The 20,202-nt window shown below is 50.7% G+C and overlaps 1 protein-coding gene across 4 annotated transcripts in view; it reads right to left on the bottom strand.

Moving 5' to 3' along the window:
- FRMD4B (FERM domain containing 4B) overlaps window positions 1–15,331 on the bottom strand; it is a 113,679-nt gene extending 98,348 nt beyond the window's left edge. Inside the window, exons 1-2 of one of the 4 annotated variants that reach the window (XM_035547081.2) lie at window positions 15,236–15,331; window positions 12,248–12,427 (exon numbers count right to left, since the gene is read on the bottom strand). Coding sequence is in view for 1 of the 4 variants with exons in the window: in XM_035547080.2 (XP_035402973.1) it covers window positions 6,308–6,316 (9 nt within the window). In the remaining 3 variants the exon portion in view is untranslated. Of the gene's footprint in view, window positions 1–6,307; window positions 6,449–7,182; window positions 7,425–12,247; window positions 12,428–15,235 lie in introns of those variants that run through there. The other 3 variants (XM_035547080.2, XM_050712875.1, XM_050712876.1) reach the window with 3 other exon arrangements.
- Between the last annotated feature and the right edge of the window lie 4,871 nt (window positions 15,332–20,202).

The following is a 20,202-nucleotide window of genomic DNA, read 5'->3' as shown; positions in this document are numbered from 1 at the left end:
AACGCTTCCCCAGTAAGAAATACAGCAGCTGAATCCAAAATAAATTCTATTCTTCTATCGGAAGTAAGAAGAGAGCTCATTCACTGTACTGCTTTTTTTCTTTTGTGTCAGCAATTGTGCTGTGAACAACTTTTAAAAAAAAAAAGTGTTCAAATGTCTATTTTGTGAGGTTCCCATCCATCACAGAGCATTAGAGATGCTCAAGGGACTTTGCTTTGGCTTTATGGTGATTTAATACAGAGGTTTGCCACCCTCCTTATTTCAGAGTCTTGGGTGGCATTCAGCATCGAGGCTCAAGGGGGCTTCTATTTAAAACCACCTCTACTGCAGGGAATTCTGTTATACCACATTTTAAACACAGCTTTGGGAAAAAGCCAGATGACTTCGTGGCTCCCAAGACACGCAGATGCAGTGAGCAAGAAGTCCAAATCCTGGTGATGTCTCCAGTTGTGACCCAGAGAAAGGCACCCTCTGAAGTTTATGAAAACAGACAATCAACTGAAGAGGGGAAAAAAAAAAAAAATCAAAGCAAAGTTAAAAATCCAGCGTCACTGGCAAAAGAGTAGGGGGGAAAGGACAGGCGTGACTGGTAGAGAATAAAAGGATGGGAAATTCTTCATTTTAGCGTACATGGATAAGATTAAAATACATAATTACACACAATATTTTCCCCTGAGAAACCAAAATGTATGCCTGGTCTGCACAAGAGGGTAGCACAGCTGTGACAGAACAGGCCTGTAATTAGGTCTCCATTGTGCCATCCCCAAATGCAGCCTTTATGAACACATATCCCCGGAGATGCAAGTCCCACGCACACACAGCTGAAAGCTCGTACATCTCTCATTTGCAACCTTACCGTCTTCTGCATTTCGTTTTGGGTTTGATTACTGGCTGCCCACAAGCATCTACTAAGTAGAATGAAGAAAGTGGCAGAGCAAACCCCAGCTCTGCTGTCAGACAGGTCCAGCAACGCAGGAACAAGGAGCCCGAGGCAGCGCACGCTCGCCTCCCCTCCTGCCGAGGCACGCACGCAGCCAGCAGCCAGGGCTGCACTGATCCCCGCGAGCCAGCCAGCACCGCCCCGAGGGGCTCCTGGGGGTACACATACACTGCAGGGCGTGGAAGAAGGCTGTACCCTCTGCAAGCCCTGCAAAGAAGGTACAGCTGCCACCTGGCAAGGAACTGGGTTCGAGGTGCAGCAGCTCTCCCAAAGCAGGGCAGGTGCCAGCTGTCCCCCAGGGCTCCTGCACGAGCAGGAGTGGCCAGCTTCAAGCTGCTCCTCCATCCGGGCCAGCAGCTCAGCCCTGAAACCAGAAAAAGGGTCTGTCCACGCAGTGCCACAGATGTCCAGAAGGCAGTAGAAAAGGTAGAGTACCTTTGCTGCAGCTTGGTTGCTACCAGCGAGCCACTTCCCTGCCAGGGCAGAGGACCCCACTCACCGATCAGAGCAGCAACAGCCAAGTTTCCTCTCAAAGATGTACTCAACCACTTAATAGAAAAATTGCTCCACGATTTCTCTGTTGCTCGGGGATGTTCACAGCTGACCTGCTCTTCACACCCACTGACAGGGGGAGAACGTGTCACAGGTGTCCTCAAAATGGCATCCATCTGGGAAATTGGTGACCTTGCTGCTCTGCCCTGCCAGCAGCCCAAGAAGAATATTTCTCATTCCTGTCCTTGGCAGAGACCTCCCCGGGATTATATTGTACTTATGTGCCGTGCATTCCTGTTGCACTGCTATAAACATCCCCTTTATGTAAATGCACAGCTGGGCATAGAAGTATCAACCATTTTTGTGCATGGTTTGGCTCTTTCCTCTGCAGTCAGGCAGTGCAACAGTAATTCAAACAGATTTGGTGATCCTGTTCTGCAAGTGCCCGCAATGATTTTAAATCAGGAGCTGAAGCCAGCCCCCCAGGTTTGCTCACGTCTCAGCAGCACAGGAAGCAAAACCACCAGGAGAAGCCCCAGAGACCACATGGTGATGGGGAGAGGGCAGGGGGTGAGAAGGGAAGGATCGATCTGCTCATACCTTGTGAGTGCGTCTGAAATGGAGAGCCTGAAACAAGGAGAGAAAAGATGAAGTGACAAATATTTTGAGCGAGCAGAGCTGGTGGATAAGCTGTGTTCCAGCACAGGCTCTCCATGCCCAGCAGCACCTAGAGCAGCAGCATGCATGCAGCAGGATAATGTGCTCGTAACTCACAGGAACATCGGCACATGGCAGCGCTCCTGCTCACTGCAATAGCTCCCAGTGTAATTTAGCAAAGACATGGAGCCTGGTCTATCATATTTCTCCCTCGGAGCAGCAGCACCACTTTTCAGCTGTTGTTCATTGTTATTTTGGAGCTGACTTGGATTTGCTAACAGAATTCACAAGAAGGGGCTTCTTGGCACTGCTCTGCACACAGGATATGTAGAGCAGATTAAAAAGTCACCTTAGAGCCGTTAAAACAGGAACAGACAAACGTGGCTACAGCTCCACAGCATTTAAAATTTTTAAATCCTCAGCTCTGAAAATTTGATCCTGAACTCCAACGGAATCCATCGGTTCTATGTGAACTTTGGACTCAGCAACCTCTTCATTAGAGCAGCAGCCCAGGTCTGCTGGTTCAGAGCAACCCTGAAAGCCAGATGCTCCAAACAGCTTCCCATTTCACCAAGCATCTCTGACGAGAGCACCTCGGCACACATCCTCACACAGCAGCACTGGAAAGCCTTGAGAATTCATCCTCCATTTAACACCGCTGGGCATCTAACAACGCGCTTTCAGAAACACAGGGCCATCAGAAGGCGACAGTCTCCTTGTAGCACTGGTGTTATAAGGACCCTTGCCCAAACCCGTGGCAGAGGCACCAAAGCAGCCTGGTCAGACACCACCGTGCTCAAGTCCCATCCAACCGCTCCAGCAGCTGACAGGACGGTCTGTCAAGACTTGTGTAACGTGAGTTTAGCCCTGGGACAACTATGCAATTACCTGTCACTTTGCAATAACCCGTTTTCTATCTGTCTTCTTTATAATAAGAAATCCACAGCAAACCAGGACAGGCCTAGCGTGATGGCAGCGACTGAGCACTGCTGGAGGAAGGAACGTTTCTCCTACTACAGCAGTCAGCAGCTACGCTTTCTGCGGCGAGTCCGCAGCACCATGCAGATAAGCCCAGCGCTGCTGCCTCCAACAGCTGAGGCAGCTCCCAACCGTCTGACTGCTGCGGGCACCCACGGAACCCACGCAGGAGCAGCTGGAGACGCGCAGCAGCAGGGGGTAGGGAGGCCAGAACTCAAGGCATGAACGCTGCCGCACCCGGACCCGGGGCAGGGCAGCGGCAGCGCTCAGCCACAGCTCACAGCAGAGCATCGTGCCCTCGGGCGCACACGGGGCCACCTCAGCCCCCAAACCCAGGCCCTTTTTCTGTTAGGCCAAGCACAAAGTGTTCTTGCTCTGCTGCAGGTTGGGTGCAACCCCTGCACCAGGCTGAGCAGCCTCACGCAGACAGCAGGCGGAAAAACAAAGCAGGAACAGCACAGAGCTTTTGGTAACCAGCTTTTGGGGTGGTTCTGACAACACCAGGTCAGAGCTGACACTATTACCTGGCTTTCACAAGTTTCCCAAGTCAGCTCCCCGCCCTGCAACCATTTCAGCTTTTCCCCTCAAACCCAGTACCCACTTCAGGCTAGGAGCTAATTTGGGGCAATTCATTAGGCTACTGGAACTCAGGCAACAGCAACTCCAGCTGTGCCTTTCCTAAATGAATCCTGCACAGAAACAGCACCCCACCCTTGCAAAAAAAGTTAATTAAGGACTCTTTTGCCTGCTCCCAGCAGATCATAAGGTGGATGCTGTCAGACAGGTTTGCCTTCTGTTATTACCAATTTCAGCAGCAATTCATCTCTCCTAATCCCATTTTGAATATCAGGTACTCAGACACGTATTAAAAGGAAGGTTTACTGTAACCACCCATGCAGTGCTCGTTGAGATGGAGCTCGAGGACAAGGCAAGTACATCAGGATGAATTGCTCTCCCCAAACTTGGGGGTTGTGCCATTCCTCTAAAGCCCCTCAGCCCTCCAAATATTTCCTCGAGGTTTACTTTACATTCACGGTTAGTTTCCTAAGAACGATGAGCATGCAAAACACATTCCTCTGTTACGGGTTGTCTTCAAAATTTGGGTAGATACAGCACATCCCTGCCCAGCTCACAAGAAACTGTGACTCTGGCCTCATGAGCAGAGCTTGAGGGACAGGGCAGGGCTGCGTGCCCATGGCCGAGCTCTGTTTTAATCAATACCTGCATCTTTATTTCTTTTAAATGAAGTTAAATGCGCTTTAATTGAATGTGCACCTGTTAGGAGCGCCAGGAGCGCAGTGTTTCGGAGCACCACCACCTCATTTTCGGAGGAATGACTTCAGTAGCGCTGATATTGCCAGCCTGTAATAACGGCTCACCGAAGCTCACCGAAGGCATGGGGGGAGGCTGCAATTTAATTCCTGCTCCTGTCTTGCCCCATCCTCCCCTTAGGCACACAGCACAGCTTCAGAGAAATTGTTTGCTTGAAATAATTGCACACCGAAGGGACACCCCAAACTTTCAAAGCCTTTTGTGCTTGAGCAGGGCACAAAGCACCATCGCTAAACGCCTCTGAATCCTTCCTCCCCCAGAGACAAGTGTCTAACTTCATCCTACATCCCTGTTATGCACAGCAGATCAGGACGTAGCACAAAGAGCTGTTTTAAGCAAGAAAGTCACGATAAAACAAAACAAGTGGAAGTTGTACATGAAGTTATGTACAGGTGTAAATAAATCCTTTCCTTGAAGCCCAGGCCAGCCCCTCGGAGACACCAACGCTGAGCAGCCTCCTGCAGGCACAGAAGTCCCCCCGCTTGGCTCCCCATCAGTGTCTGGTCCCAAACTTACTCTGTCGTAGTCACGGCTCTGCCTCGAACACTCCTGCTTGTTGTTCAGGCCAACGTGCTGGTGCCTGGCACGGGCTTATCTGAAGAATTTGCTAAAATGGAGCAAATCCAAACCAGGCTTGTACCTGTTTTCTCAGCCTTCTGCACTACCACCTCTTGTAACACCGCACTGAATGGGTCTCCTGCATTGATGCATCAAAATCACCCATCAAATATCTGCCAGTATGTTTCTTTGCACTGCCCAGTACAAACCTTGTGCTTTGGTGGTTATTTGCACACCCAGTCTGTGCTGTGAAAAGCCTCACACCACCACCTCATTCACTCCAGGAGTCACCACACCACTTACATGAGCCATGCACATGAGAGAGACCACTCACAATTAAGTATTTCAGGCAGATCTTTCCAGTTTACCAAAAATGCTTGAAGTTTTCCTTGATTTTTCTTCCCTTCATCTTTCCCTTCCTTGTTTCTCCCCCATGCAACCAGCCTTTGCAGCTCATGGCAGGAGCCTCTGGTTCAGCCTCTGGGGCTCCATCAGCGAAGGGATGCTCTGCAAGCCTGCGCAGCGCTTCCCAGGACAAAGAGCGGTACCGATGGGCTAACTCCGGGAGATCCTCGTGGCCAGGAAGGCTGTGCTAAACCTGCCTGGTAGCCAGCGCCAGGCTGGAACCAGGGGTCTTCCAAGCTTGCAGAGGTTACGGCCCAAGTCCCATGGACCCAGGCAAAACTTGCACAAGAGCCAGCGATATCAGGGACTGAATGCGATGTGCAGCCTAAAAATCAAAGCCCCCCCAGCCTGAGGTGATGGGCACCGCTGCTAGAGACTGCTCCCACATCTGCAGGAGCCCCAGGAGAAGAAAGCAAGCTACGCCCAGGCGTTGGTTCATCTGTTACAGACTTCCCCACCAAACCACCCCCCTCCAAAGCCTTTCATTCCCTTCCAGAAGCGCTGGATACCAGGCGCGCTGGGAAGAGCAGCAGCCGGAGCCTTAGGAGCCTTATCAGCCATCGCTTCCTGCACAACAGGAGCTCCCACTCCCGCCTGCCCCAGGAGGCACGGCCGCCCCAAAGCCTCCCCCGGGGCTGGGAGAGGCCCAGGGGCTGGAGAGCACAGCGTGCGGGACCGGGAGGTGCCTGGGGGAGCAGCTGGAGACGGCAGCAGGCAGGGACCTGCCCTCCCCGGGCAGCACTCACACAGAGCTGCAGCGCTGCCCCTGCCACCGCCAGAAGCCGGGAATATCCGAGCATCCTGCAAAGCTTCTGCGCCAGCCCTTCAGTACAAGATACCAGACATACACGGCACACTTCACGACTGCACGCCGAGCATGTGCCTTACAGGCAAAAAAAACAAAACATTTTCCCTTTCTTCCAAGTTTGTTGTAAAACAACCTACCTGACTCATTTGAGTAGGAAGAGCAGGGCACTGGGCAGCACCCCGCAGCACCAAGATATTCTTCTACAGAAAGGCCTGGAATTAGCGATGGGCTCCATCTCCTCTTCCTCCTCCGGATTTCAAGGAAGCAAATAAGACTTCCTGGGAGAAAGGAAGCAGGAACTTCATCTGCTATGCACCCATCACATCCTGCAGCAGCTCAGCACAGCACTGCTTCGCAGCCCAAGGCTGCGAACAAACCCCCAGGGCCAGGAGGAGGCTGCAAACAAACCCCTGCATGTCAGCACCAAGCCCACCTGCAGCTGGAGAGGCGAGGAAGGCTGCTCAGCCAGGCCGGACACGTGATGGCTCCTGCCTTCCTCCCCGGCAGCCTGTTGTCTCCATACCACGCACTGAAACACTCGGTAGCTCCACCACGGAGCAAAGCAAGCCCACCGTTAGTTCGGGTTAGCTGTTCAGCACAGGCCAAAAGACCTCAGCATTAGTCCGTCAGTTAGGGGCTGAGCAGTTTGCAGGAACATTTAAGAGGCACGATTGCAACTACAGAAGCCAGCAGCGCACCAAAAATAAAGGAGAAAACACGAAATAACTTCTGGCACCTCCCAGCATAGGCTTAAGCCTGCAACTATCGCTCTGCGTGCCCCCAGCACATCCCAATTCAGCTCTCAGCTCAGGTCCCAGCTGAGGGCACAGCACACCTCCCAGGCCTGCCTCCATGCGCCTGCACTGGCTGCAAGGTACGGGAACAGCACAACGTCCTTCTTTGAGACAAACAGCCACAAGAGCAGGATATCTGCTCCCGTGCTGCCTTCAGCAGGACCACAGACAGCCCAGCAGTGATCTGGAAGAGCACGTCAGATTGTTTTTCCACTTACCTGGAATCACTGGGCGAAGCTTTTAATGACAAGCTGATGGCCAGTTGGTTCCCTGCAGCATTCCCACAGTTGCCACTCCGAGTTACTTAGCACAAGTTCCCTTTGTTTTCCCTCTGGCTGCTGCTCCCAGCCCTGCCCCACCCAGGGTTAGCTTTTCTCGACTTTCTTTTTTTCCACGTTTTATTTTAGGAGGACAGGGCTACAGAACAGCACTAGCATGTCAAAACAACAATTACAACTGTGCAGAGGAAGTGCCAGACAGGCAGTCTACCACAAAGCACAAGCAGACACCCCGCACTGAAACGACGGAGCTGGAGACAACTGTCAGAGGAAACAGGGAGCCTCGCTCCTGGTGCCGCTGAGATCCCACGCAGCTACGCTGTAGTTGAAAGCAACGATGGCACTCGAATGTAGCTGAATACACATCCCGCATCTCAGCTGCTGCACACCCCAGGCTACAGCCAAGTCATGTGGAAGAGATGGGAAAAGGGGACAGGATTTCCCCTACAGGAAGGAGAAGAGGTGCAGTGTGCCCTAACAGGCACGTGACGCCGTGATAGGGTGCAGCTGCTGAAGGAGGAGACCTTCACGCACCGCACCAGCAATCCCAGCCACTAGCACAGGGTTAAAGAATCGGGTTTGGGCTGAGAATGAGCGGTTAAAGTTACTGAACTCACCTGCCCAGTGCTGGGAGGGGAAGGAGCCCAGCCAGCAGCCAGGCTCACCCAGGTCAGCAGGCTGCCTTCGGTAAACCCCAAAGCGGGCTTAGAGGTGGGCTTATTGAGCTGAATAGTTTTTAACTATGGACTTCTTCAAATACTTTTTCTTATGAAACCTATTTAACAGTAAACCAAAGAATATCTTACATGGCATGCAGCACAGCAAGACCTTCCTTTCTCTCCAGTTTATTTTCATGCTGGAGACCTCTCCCCTTCTAATCCCACCACAAACCCACGTCCCCCTTTGACTGGGAGTGGACAATCAAGGAATTCCTATCACTAGGGTCCATTAAAGCAAACGGTGCCATACATCACAAGTCCTCCTGTAAGTCAGCGGTAATAAGGCAGTGGTCACTACGATTTTTAAAGACAAGCAAGGTTTGCAAGGGAAAGGCAGGAGCTTCGATCACACTGGTAACCCCAGCACAAACACACACCCCTGGCTCCCCCCCACATCTGCTCTCAGGCAGATCTGAAAAGCACAGTTTTATTCTCCTCCCCCAGCAATAATCAATTCAAAGTGACAAACTTTGGAAGCGTCACTTCGGCACTTTCCTTACCTGCTTCACACTACTGCCTATAAAAAGCTGTCAAGCCAAGCTTGCCGGCGCCCCCGGATGTCGCAGGTTAACTGGGACCCGTTCACTTGTTAGATTTCAATTCCAGTTCACCTCCTGTTCCACAGAAAGCTTATTAGATGGTTCCTCTGTTGTTTCCAGCAGAGCCTCAAATCCAACCCTTATGGCGATTTACTTGCAAGTGCAATGAAGGCTAAAACATGGAAAGTGAGCTACGCTTTGCCAAGAGCAGCAGACTCACATGGTCAGCATTAGGAAATACTGACAGATAAGCACATAAACATTTGCTCCGTGCCAGATAATGCATCAGCATCGAGGCTGCCAAACAGACACCTCCTGGAGCTTCCCATTTCTGACTCCCATGCAAGCAGGATCAGGTTGTGCTGTAGAAATGATTAGGAAACATCACTTCTCTGAGCTTTTTCCTCTGCACAAGAGCAGAGACTGCTAAATCAGGAGGTGAGATTCGTTTTCAATGTGGAGACAAGTGTTAAAAAAGTTCAGTTCGTTACCTAAACATTCATTTCGAAAGATCAAAGAAAACTGAGTCCAGGTATCCAGAAACTCCGGTACATTATCTACACAACAGGTACACATCTCTCCTTCTACGTTCCACTGACAAGCACACTTTCAATAAACTCCAACTGGATTTTAATGGCTACGGCATTAGAACCCATCAGCCCTACGCTAAGGTTTTTTGGTATCGGGGGAGGAACAAGTGTTTAAAAACTGTCGTATTTTACTGTAAAGCTATGCAAGTAATATGGTAGAGGTTGGAAAGACTCCCACTGCAGCACATCCTTTTAAAGTTCCCATGTTTCACCCTTTTGCTCCATACACAGCTTTCACATGTGGTGCAGTCACTTTACTGAAAGAGTATTATTAAAGTTCTGGTCATTTAGAATTTGCTTTCAGCCAGGTTCTGCTCCTAGGCACCATTCCTGCAAATAAAGACATTTCCTCCACATTATGCACAAGAGGAAAATCAGTGTCAGAATTAAATATGCTTAAATTGCTAGATCTGCATTCTGGAGGGGTTATTAGTTTGCTTTGTAAACTAGCAACATAAGTCTAAATTAAAATAGAAAGAGTAATGAGAAATTGTCTTACAACTAAATCAAAGTAAGGAGAAAACCTCCAAATCACGATACAACCGTAGCTACCCTCGTACATTGGGGACCAGCATTTTGGAGATGCTTGCCAAGCTCCAGGTACACGTTTCCATCCTTACTGCCTTCAGTGACAAATGTGACAGACCACGTCGAGGTCTAATCTCTTTTAATCTTTTGATATTTAGGGCATTTTACCTTTAATTATTGCTTTCTTTATAGTTTTGCTTCAGACCAAGCTTTCTTGCACAACAGCTCCTGAGCACGTGTCCATCTGCTTTCCATAAGAGCCAAGCGAGATTCTTGGGACTGATGCAGCAACCGCGTTCTGTAGCCCGTGCATTTAGCACTGCAGTGTCTCTAGAGGTATTATGTCAGATAAAATACATCAATATGCTATGATCTCAGCCTGAGGCTAGATTATGGATGGCAGCTGCCTTTTGTGCAGCGCCCAGCCAGGTCTGGATCTGCCCCGCCGAGCTGCTCTCCTCCTCCTCCTGGCTTTGGGGGCTCCTTCGCCCCACACCAACCCGAGTTTGCCTCCTGCTCTATGCACCCCTACATCTTCCCACCACATCATCATCCTCCTCCACCTCTTCCTCGAGCCTTAAACCAAAGAGATGAGCACATCAAGCGCTGCCATATGAAAATACTCAGCATGCTCTGACCACAGCCATCGCCTCTGCCGTGCTCTGTGGGCCAGGGCAGGCTGAGTCAAGTGCTCTCCAAAAATATCCAGTGATTATTATTGCTTTCAGGCTTGTTTCTAAACAACAGAAAACAGTCTCTGCCCCAAGATGCTTGTAATGAGCTCAAATCCTTCTAGGACTTCTTGGGAAATAAGGAGAAAGGATGCCCAACTATTTGCTGATGTTATTTAATCTACAATTTAAAATCAATCAAAATACTCCAGGAGTTTCCTAATCATATTAGGCCTCATTTCAAGGGGGGGAAAAATCAGCTGGATCATTTATGAGTAAAGCTGGAACACATGGGAAGTGGTATTTCAGTAAAACTGTGCAATTCCACAGCTCTAAACCACACAAACAGTATTCCAAGGAAATTCTTAAGTAAAACTCCAGGCAACATTTTGGCCTCACAATTCCAGTTAATTTCAAGAGGGTCACGATTTCACCATTGGATTTTCTCTCATCACTGGATTTCCTATAAAATTTTTCAAGACTGATGAGCCTTGAAAGTAATCTTTCTTGGAATGTTTGTGGGGAGAAGATAATTCTCCGAAATATTTTTTGTAAACACCACAGAGCAATAATAACCACTGCTCTACAGAATATGCAGAAGTGTCCATTTTCGCTTTGTCTCTGCTTTCGGGAAAAAGGAGATTGTTTGTAACACAACACAAGGTAAATGGATTGGGTTCTAAAACCACCTCATGCACTAGGATCTGAAAAAATAAAGGATTAATTGTATGAGAGATTCACACATGCGGAGATTAACCAGACTATGGAATTCTCTTTCAAAGCAACTAAGCATAGCCCAGATGTTAGCATTAGAAAAACTGTAGGGTACTCATCTCGCACATATTAGAGAGGGTTTGGGGTACCCACTTCCCACTGCAAAGGCATGGGCACACACGGCCAGGCAGGCTGTGGTGATTTCAACTGGTCAGTCCTGATCGATACCATATACCAATAACTGATCACACGCATGCCCTTAAGACCAACAAAGCAGTGGCTTAATTCTTTTGGCACCACAACTAGACCATAGCCGCCCTGGTCACACCCAGCACTCACCACATTTGAAAAAATTCAGCTGTGAAGCAGAAGCACGTAGCAGGGACCCCTCCTGCACTGGCAGAGGAATGCAAGGACCTTGGTGTCGGGGCTTTGGACATTTGAAAGTCTGAGGGAACTTTATAAACTCTTGGACAACAGCTTTTGTAGTGGTTTGTTAAAGCAGCCAACAGCTAGCAAGGTGACCATGGTAGAAGTGCATTTCTCTTCAGCATCCTTCTTCCTTTGCACTCAAGTCCCCTTCCTTGGCGCTGAAGTTGTGACAGCTGCAGAAAACCTAAAACTTGTCTGCTCTGCGTACTGCGGCCAACTACCAGGTCAGGCTCTAAGCCGAGAAGCCATCACCAAAGCACGTCCTTCCCCAACTTTTGGGGAAGAGCCCTGCAAACAGGCTAAGCAAAAACAAAGGGCTAGCTGAAATTACAGTCTGCATGTATTCAACGTGCAATCTATGCTTTCCAAAAATTACAATCCTGAAGGAGCCACGTTTTGGTGGTTTGTTGTGTTGCTTTTAAAAAGCATAAGAAAAAAATGCCTGCTTTCTATAAGCTATACCATTTAACCACAGAATTGTTAACAGTTGCTGAAAGCACTGATGCATTATGATTGGGGGCAAGAGGAAGGCTTAATGCTTCGAAACGGCTGCAACCAAACAACAGCAGCTTTCCTTGTGGCTTTTCATCATAATATTGGATGCAAACTGCTTAGCCTGTTAAAAAATAGATATACATGCTCTAAGCCAGCCAAGGAACTGTTCCCATAACTAACTGCTGTCATACAACGCTGATGGCCAGGCCCACAAGATAAGGGTGTAGCTCATTTATCAATAATGCCCAGCGACCTACTTAGTGCACTCAGCCCTAGACTTGACCACAATCTCAGCAGAGTTTGAAGCATTGACCAACCTCGTGGCAATGGCACGCACTGGTTTATCTGAGGTCCAATCAGAAATGCAGAGGTGCCAAGCCTACGCCTGCCTTCCACCAGCCCTTCCTGCAGTGACGAGGTGATCCGAGCAGCTCGATCCTCCTTCATCTGCCATGCGGGTGCATGTGCTCCACAGCTGTCCTCAGCTGCTCGGGAACCTGAAACAAGAATTGTGCTGCTGTGTGAGAGCTGCCGTCTGCAGGCAGCCCTTACGTTCACTCCAGCTTCCCCTTTAAGCACAGAAACTGTTTCACTTGTACTAGTTAGAAAAATAGCAAGTTAAAGCCTGCTACTAGCCTCTTACAGAGCTGGCTTTTTTTCTTAAATATAAATTAAGATTTTTTGGTGTATAATCCAAGAGGAAAAGTCTGAATCATGATTTAAGCACGAGGCCTCGTATCAAAGGAGCTCAGGACGAGCTGCACCTTGCTCCCACGTAGCCTGAACTCGAGGTGTGCCCTTTGGCACGCCACCGGCTGACCGGAGCCGCAGTGCCGCCCTGGCTGGGATGCTGCCTGGCAGCTCGGGACTCAGGGATCCTTTTCCATCACAGCACAGCTCCTCCTCCACTGGTCTTCCTAGCCAGCCTGTACAACACAGAGATGAGAAGACAGGGCCCTAACTGAGCTCCCTTACTCTGGCCAAAGTTGTGTCAGCACACCTAGGGAGGAACACCAAGGTTTTCCAGCCATGTTCTCCAGTTCTCCACAACTCCCCACGCCTCCAGCCCTTTTGCTGCTCCTTACATCCTTTAACTGCTGAAACACGGCATCCCAGGGATGGGGAGAAAGTGAACAAAACATTATAGCCAGTCCGTATGGAAAATCAATTCAGTTCAGACATCTCATTAACCTTCTAACCTGCTGATCCCCCAGCTTTAATTTATACTACCGCTCGCAAAAGCGCCTGACACTGAGCCACCGTCTCCACTGGAGGTGCAACTGGCACAAGAAGAGGCCTCAGATGCCTGGGGATGCCGTTTACCCCGCTCCTTGCATCCCCTTCCCTCCTCTGCCATTCAGTGGACGCTAAGGAGCACTGGAGGAAGAAAAGAGGATAATGTGCAAGAGATCTCTGAAAATTATGTAAGCCCTGCCGTGAGCCTCTCTTCCCCTCTGCTGCTTTAATTACCAGCAGCTAAGGGCCTGTGCCCAGAGCGCCCATCCACAGCCCCACTGGGCAGAGAGCATTTCGTCTCACTAGCCCGAAAACACCCCAGCTTCAGCACCTACAAAACCAGCATCCTCACAGCAAACCACAGGAAAACGGTCACCTGCGTGACAGACCTCAGGAATTCATGTTTTCAAAGCTACGGCATTCCAGCACTTAATGGGTTGAAAGGTTTCTGTACAACTGCTGCCTTTTGACAAAGATGACATTTCTAATGGACTGAAGTGCATTTTCATACTAAGTTTTTCTGACATGTTCAATACATCAGAATCCAAGTGAAGAGATCAAGTCTGACACAGCTGCACCCACGGAAGTCCAAGGAAATCAGGAAGACAAATCTTGGGATAAACCAAACCTGGAAACCCACTCAGTTGCAGGGAAGATAAATCTTTAAGGCAAGCGCTGCTAACTGCTGCAGAAGCAGCTCTTAAAAATCTTCAAGGAATCATTCAGGAAAGTGAGACCACAAATGAAAGCAGGTAGCTGTTCCTAGACACGTCCCCACCTCTGCATGAAGCAGCCCTGAGGGAAGCCCTGCAGTCTCCCCAGCCCACAGAGCAGCTCTCCAGCCAGCGCCCTCCTGCTGCTCAGAGACCTCCCAAGCTGTAGCCACGTAAGACCCGATTAAAGGCCACTTCACTGCTGGGAATCCTGCAAAAGTTACAAGAACGAGCTCAGCTGCTCTTTGCTTCCTGTTAGGTAAAACCCTAAGGAAGAGCTTACAGAACAAAGCCCCGTAAGCAGCCCAGTCCTGCAGACAGCAGCTACTGGCCGCCCTCTGGCCCAGCACAGACCCACCGACACCTCCAAACGGGTCTGGGTAACACCAGCACGCTGCAGGAGGTGGGGATGGGGTGCTTCAGACCCGAGCTCCTGACCCAGCTTCTCCCTGGACCTCCTCCTCCGGCCACCGTGGGCACGCTCACGTCCCCTGCCTGGGATCAACGTGTTCAATTCAAGTCCCCCGCTACATCCACCCAACACAGCTGAGGGCCGCCTACTCCCACATATGAAAACAGGGAGCTCCCTGGTCAAAATTAAAGCATTGAGTTATTTCCCATCATTTACAGCTGGGCTGGGAAGCCTGGCTTAGGGGCGCAGTGCCCAGCATCACCCCAGCCGACGCAAAGTGCCGCAGAGGCCACCCGAAATCACGCCCTGGCCACGCAGCAGCTTCTAAAAAAGTTGGTTTGGGCGCAGTTTGAAGCTCCTGCCGGGAACGGGGACGGAACCGGGGCACGGCCGCCAGGCTTCACGCGGAGGGACGGGGAGAAGCTGCCCCGGGAGGCAGGGCAGGACCCCAGCAGCGCGCCGGCAGGTCCGGGCGCTGCGAACCCGCTGCTGGCCGGGGCCGGAGGAAGAGCGAGGCGAGAGGAAGCCCCCCGAGAACAATGCGGGGAAGGCAGCAATGCCGGCTGCTATTCTGGGAGCCGGGAGGAAGCCAGGCGAAGCCGGGAAGGCGAACGCGGGCAACAAAAGCGGAGGAAGCGCTGTAAGGCTTCCTCTGCTCGGCCTGGGGCCGGCACCGGCGCCCTGCTGTCCGCCTGTCCGTCCGTCCGTCGGTCCGCAGCCATGTGCGGGGCCAGCCCCGGCTGGCAGGCTTGGCACCGCCAAGGCGAGGGCAGCAGCGGGTCCCCCCTCCGCACACCCTGCGGCAGGCAGAGAGCATCCAGCAGCGCCCCCCTCACCGCGGGGACCCCCAACCCGAGCTCGGGGAGGGGGGGGGGGGGGGGCTGAGGGAGCACCGAGAAGCCCCCCACCCACCCCGTGTCCCCTCGCCCCCCGGCCCCCCTTACCTTGGCTCCGGCGGGGCTCAGCACCACACGGGGGGCGGCCGGCGGAGCCCAGCCCGGCCCCGCATCCCCGCCCGGGCCGCCCTCCCTGCGGCGCCTGGGCTGGGCTGGGCTTAGCGCCGGCCCCCCCTGCCCGGGGGTGGGGGCACAGCCGCTTCCCGGCCCCCTCGGCCCGCTCTCCCCTCCCGGAGAGCCCCGGGGGGGCTCCGGGATCGGCCGCGGCCCCCCCCGCCCTGCGCGCCCCCGGCCGGGCGCAGCATCCCCGGGGGGCGCAGGGGGCCCGGGGACAGCGGGAGGGGGGCGCTGGGCTCCAGGGGCTGTGGCAGCCCTTTGTCACCCGGCTGCGGCGTGGAACAATGGGCTGAGCTCGGGAACAGCCGCGCTGGGGTGCTACAAACCCTGCTTTCTCGCTGCCTCCGGTGGGTTGGCGCCCGGAGCCGAGGGGGGAGCAGCAGCAGCAGCCTCGGGGCTGGTCGAGAAACCGAGGGTGCTGGCAAACGCACCACCGGTCCGGTGTCCCTTGGGAACGAGCAGCACCATGGCAAGTCCCATCTATTCCCCCAGACAAACCATTGCAGCATTTAGGGTGAGGAAATGCACCCTAAGGCTCCGATCATCACGAAGGAGCAGGCTGGTACCCTTCCCAAAGTTTCACAGATCCTTGGCAGTTCAGTTAATAATTCACAGGACTGAAATCCTCCCAGGTCACCATGATCGGTTTGCCTTAGACTCCTCTGCTAAGAAACAAGTGATCAGCCCCAGCAAGGCCACACCTTCCCGTGTGCCACATTTTCAGATTACAGTCCCCAGCTACCCGGTGCCTGGCTAAAATAGAGGAATAAAAAGCTCGGCTTGCTTACGTGTTTTGCCTGTATCCCCATCTGCACTCACAGAACTCAGCTTTACAGCATCCTTCCCAGGCTAGCAAAGACTTCTTGGGGGTCTTCTTCCTTCTCTTCCTTGGGGGTCCTGGTCTGCACTCAGAAGATGTGAAGATGCTCCCAGGTGCGTTTCCTCTTGCCATGACTGTGGCAATATCCTGCTCCCTCCTGCTCCGAGCAGTCCAGACTCGGGGCTGATACCCCAGCAGCTTTGTCCCTCTGGTTTTTGCACATCACCCTCCAAAGCCTTCTGCCACCCACCTTGCAGGTTCGTTGCACCTGCTTCCCTCACAGCACCTCACACTTCTTGCACAGTCGCATGGTATTTATCCACAGAAACACCGAGCAGCTGATTTTAGCTACTTCTAGCTGTATCGCTATACCACCAGTCTCATCCCTGCCCAACTTCCAGCTATCAGCCCCCAACCCCAGTGGGCTCCATCCTGCCGAATATGCATGCAGCCTCCCACAGAGATTGCTCCGTATCACAAGAAATTCCAACACTACTCATTTCTGCCATTGAAGTTCACCATCCCTACCCTCCTGCATGCAATACTTCAAAATATCAATGTAATTTCCCCTAATGATGTGATGTATGCATCCATTTGCCTTCCACAAATAATCCTAAATCAAAGTCTAGAGACAGGAGTGAGCTTCCTTTGAAGAAAGAAGGTCAGCCGATATTTATAGTAGCTGGAATAAGTACTCTTCATCTGTTTTATAGCTGCATTATAATGAAATCAAAGGCTTGCAGAAAATGGTGCAACTGCTGAACCAAGCGTGCACAGAGAACAAGTGATGGCAGAGATCTGATGTGATGAAGGCAACAAGAAGACCTTAAGCCACACACCCCTCCTGGCTTGTACATGACCCCAAGACACCAGCCTGGACCAGGACCCCATGGGGCAGGTGTCCCACAAACCCAGAAGGTCTCTTGCCTTCAACAGCAGAGAGACCAGGCAAACGGAGCACAGAGGGAGGAACCTGCAGGTGGGGTGTGCCTGGAGTCTCGCAGCAAGCCATAAAGGAACTCCCACCCTTCAGCCAAGGTAGCAGCACACAGAACTAAGTTCAGGACAGATCCAGACCGACATCAAACAATTGCATGTCCTGCCTGCCAGCAAAGCAGCAGTGCCCCGGCTGCAGACAGCCCTTTCGGGAGCTTTCCTAACACTCCTGTGCAAGGCCACGGTGTCGTCCCTGGAGCACGAACCCTGAGCACAGAGAGGGAGGCTGCAGGGCTGCCTTTCAGGTGTCAGGGTTGGTGAGAAAACCCACGTTAGTCCATGGCATGGAGCAGAACTTGAAGCAGGACTTCATGAAGTCCTTTCACCTTCCTTGGCCAAGAGCTGTTGGCACAATTCAGAACTAGAAGTGAAATGCATCGCAGCACAGTCCATCAGTGCATTTCCTGGAGGTTTGGCAGTCTGTAATATAACCCTGCATTCCTAGCCCCAAAACACTTTTTGGATATCAGCTTCTTGTTAAGCAAATATCTAAAGCCTAGGGGATAAATATCTAAAACAGATTGGGTTAAAGATCTCTTGAGAATAACCACTGAATTTATTTTTTTTTTTCTTCACGTGGAAGGGAGACTACAGCACTGACCATAGCACTCTGCAAAATCCCTTTATAGCAAAGGAGGAATATTAATGTTTTAAGAGGTACTTTGCCTCTCTGCTGAGATCTGTCATTGATTTTAATCTGTACAAACCGCCAGAGTGAGTAACATTTATTATTTAGGATGAACAGTACAATGCCAGACTAAGTGGACTTCTGGTCTAACCCATTGCAGCATTCTTCTGGGAGACCCCACTAAAGACATGGGCTGTTTATGGAGTTTGGCCATGACTTTATATACAGATCCTAAAAAGAGCATCACTGGAGTGATGGCAAGGCAGACTTCAGGCTGTATTTCGTGCTCTCTGCACAGCCACTCTTCACCCAGGTATGCTAGCTGCAGCTATCCAGCTTTTGAGGGTCCTGGGGAAGGGTTGAAGTTCAGGTTGAGGCCAAAAAATCCTTTTCCGGGTTCTTCAGGAGCAGGAAAAAGATAATCCCTCCACAACTCTCAGGCAAAGTCAGCCAGCTTAGCTCAAAACGCCTTTGTTGCTGGTCTGTGCTAGTGCAGAGACGAGCACCCACGTGCCGGAGCTCCACGCCCGTGGCAGAGCACAAACCTCCAGAAGAGGAGGATGGCAACCAGCTTGGAAGAGATCCGTATTCAGTCTGCAAACAGGTGGCGGAGGTTCAAATATGCACATAAACCCTTACAGTATGGGCACACAATATGTTAGAAACCATCCAAGATAGACCGGAGTCAACTGCAGAAGACAGCGAGGAGCTGCTCTTCGGGCAGCTGCCCAGAGCACGGCAGGGCTGACAGCCTGGTTCCTCCCACCGGCACAGCCTTCCTCCCGAAGAGGAAGCTGAAGGCCCCCTCTCCTTTCCTGCTTTCCCTCTTCCTTCCTTTGCTTCTCCAGAGCAGCCTGGGGCTGTTCCTACCTCAGCCTTTCACAAGCAGCATCTATTTGTGGGGCGTGATGTGGGCGATGTGTTTTAAATGAAGTGGAGGACAAGGGGGTGCTGGCTTTTCTGCATCTGATTTCAGACTTGTATCAAGTGTGCCTTATACACTGAATAGTCATCTTTTGTGTATTTTTAGAAAAGGAAATGAGGTAAATAAAATGTGGAAAGAGTAAAATGATGTAATTTACCTCAACTGCCAAAACACACAAACTATTGTTATAAAAATACAACAGCAGACCTGAGTCCTGAGAAACTCTGTAAAGCAACCTCTAGACACCAGAATTCAAGTACAAGGTCCAAATTCAGCAAATACATTTATACATGTTTAGCTTTCAGTAGAGCTCCTGGGGTATCGCTGGGGCACCAGCAACTCCAGATGTGAGCAGCCTACTTGTGCCAGCTGAGTTTAAAAGGCTTGGTTGTGCTGTAGTTGCTGAAGTGCCTTCCTCCACCTCTGCACCACTACACAACCCCTGTTCATGGCTTCCTTGGTGTTTAGATGGACCTGAGCTGCTTTACAAAGGACACTTGTTACTGTCCCCATTTTACATGTAGAAAAACTGGGAGATGAGGAAAATAGCACTGTTTAGTTTTACCCTAGCATAGAAGTAACTAAAATGGACATCTTCAGAGTGCTGCTCCCTTATTTGGCTTCTTGGGCTCTCCTTAGCCTCATTAAGCAGGTGTAAAACAAATGTCATTCTTACCTCATGTTACACAATGTGCTTTTGTAAGTTGTCTTGACAATGAGTAAAGCTTTAAAGAGCTCAAACTTCTCTTTAAATTTTGAAGTAACCCATGCCTTAAATTTAGACACACTGATGCAATTCTAAGGGACTCCGCTGAATGCTAAATCAGTAGCCTTAAACATGGACAAAAAATAGGGTTCCTAATGATGTCTAACAATGAATGATTTCAAACATTACCGTACAATCTTCAGCTTTCATTCAAACACATTTCAAATGTGGTTCTGTTAGCTGGTATTCTTCTGAAACACTATAAAGGCAATTAGAAATGGTAACGATTATAAAATCCATTAGTGTTGACAATTTGCTATTTTCTACATGTCTGCTTATACAGACCAGTTTTAGCCCATCCACAAAACCTAACCAAGCAATTACCCCAAAAGCAGCTAGCAAGGGACTGCTGCTGGGGCTGGAGGCAGTCTGGCTGGCTGCTTACAGGGCTACCTGAAGGCCCACTAGGGCTAGGCCCAACTAGGCCAGGCTCTTTATGCAGTAAGAAATCCCTCATCTTCAAAAGCATTTCACCAGGATCCGATTTCCATCTTTGCCCTCCCCCAAAGGATAGATTTTATCATATTTCAAGCAAGAGAAACCGTTATAAGCTGCATGTTTTATTCCATGTTAGAGGGAGACTGTGATAAGTGCCCCCCTTTCATTTTCTCCACCCAGGCTAACTTTGGTGCCCAAGCTCAAGAGCCTGAAATTAGATGAGTGAACCTGAGTTTCACTCAGATCATCCCCCTGCACCTCCACTCTGAGCTTGCAAAAATCTATTCCACCTCCTCATATTGTTCATTTTTACTGTAGGTGAGAT

Source organism: Cygnus atratus, chromosome 10 (genome assembly GCF_013377495.2).
Source record: "Cygnus atratus isolate AKBS03 ecotype Queensland, Australia chromosome 10, CAtr_DNAZoo_HiC_assembly, whole genome shotgun sequence".
NCBI classification, from domain to species: domain Eukaryota; kingdom Metazoa; phylum Chordata; class Aves; order Anseriformes; family Anatidae; genus Cygnus; species Cygnus atratus.
This window is presented reverse-complemented; position numbering and strand designations above follow the sequence as displayed.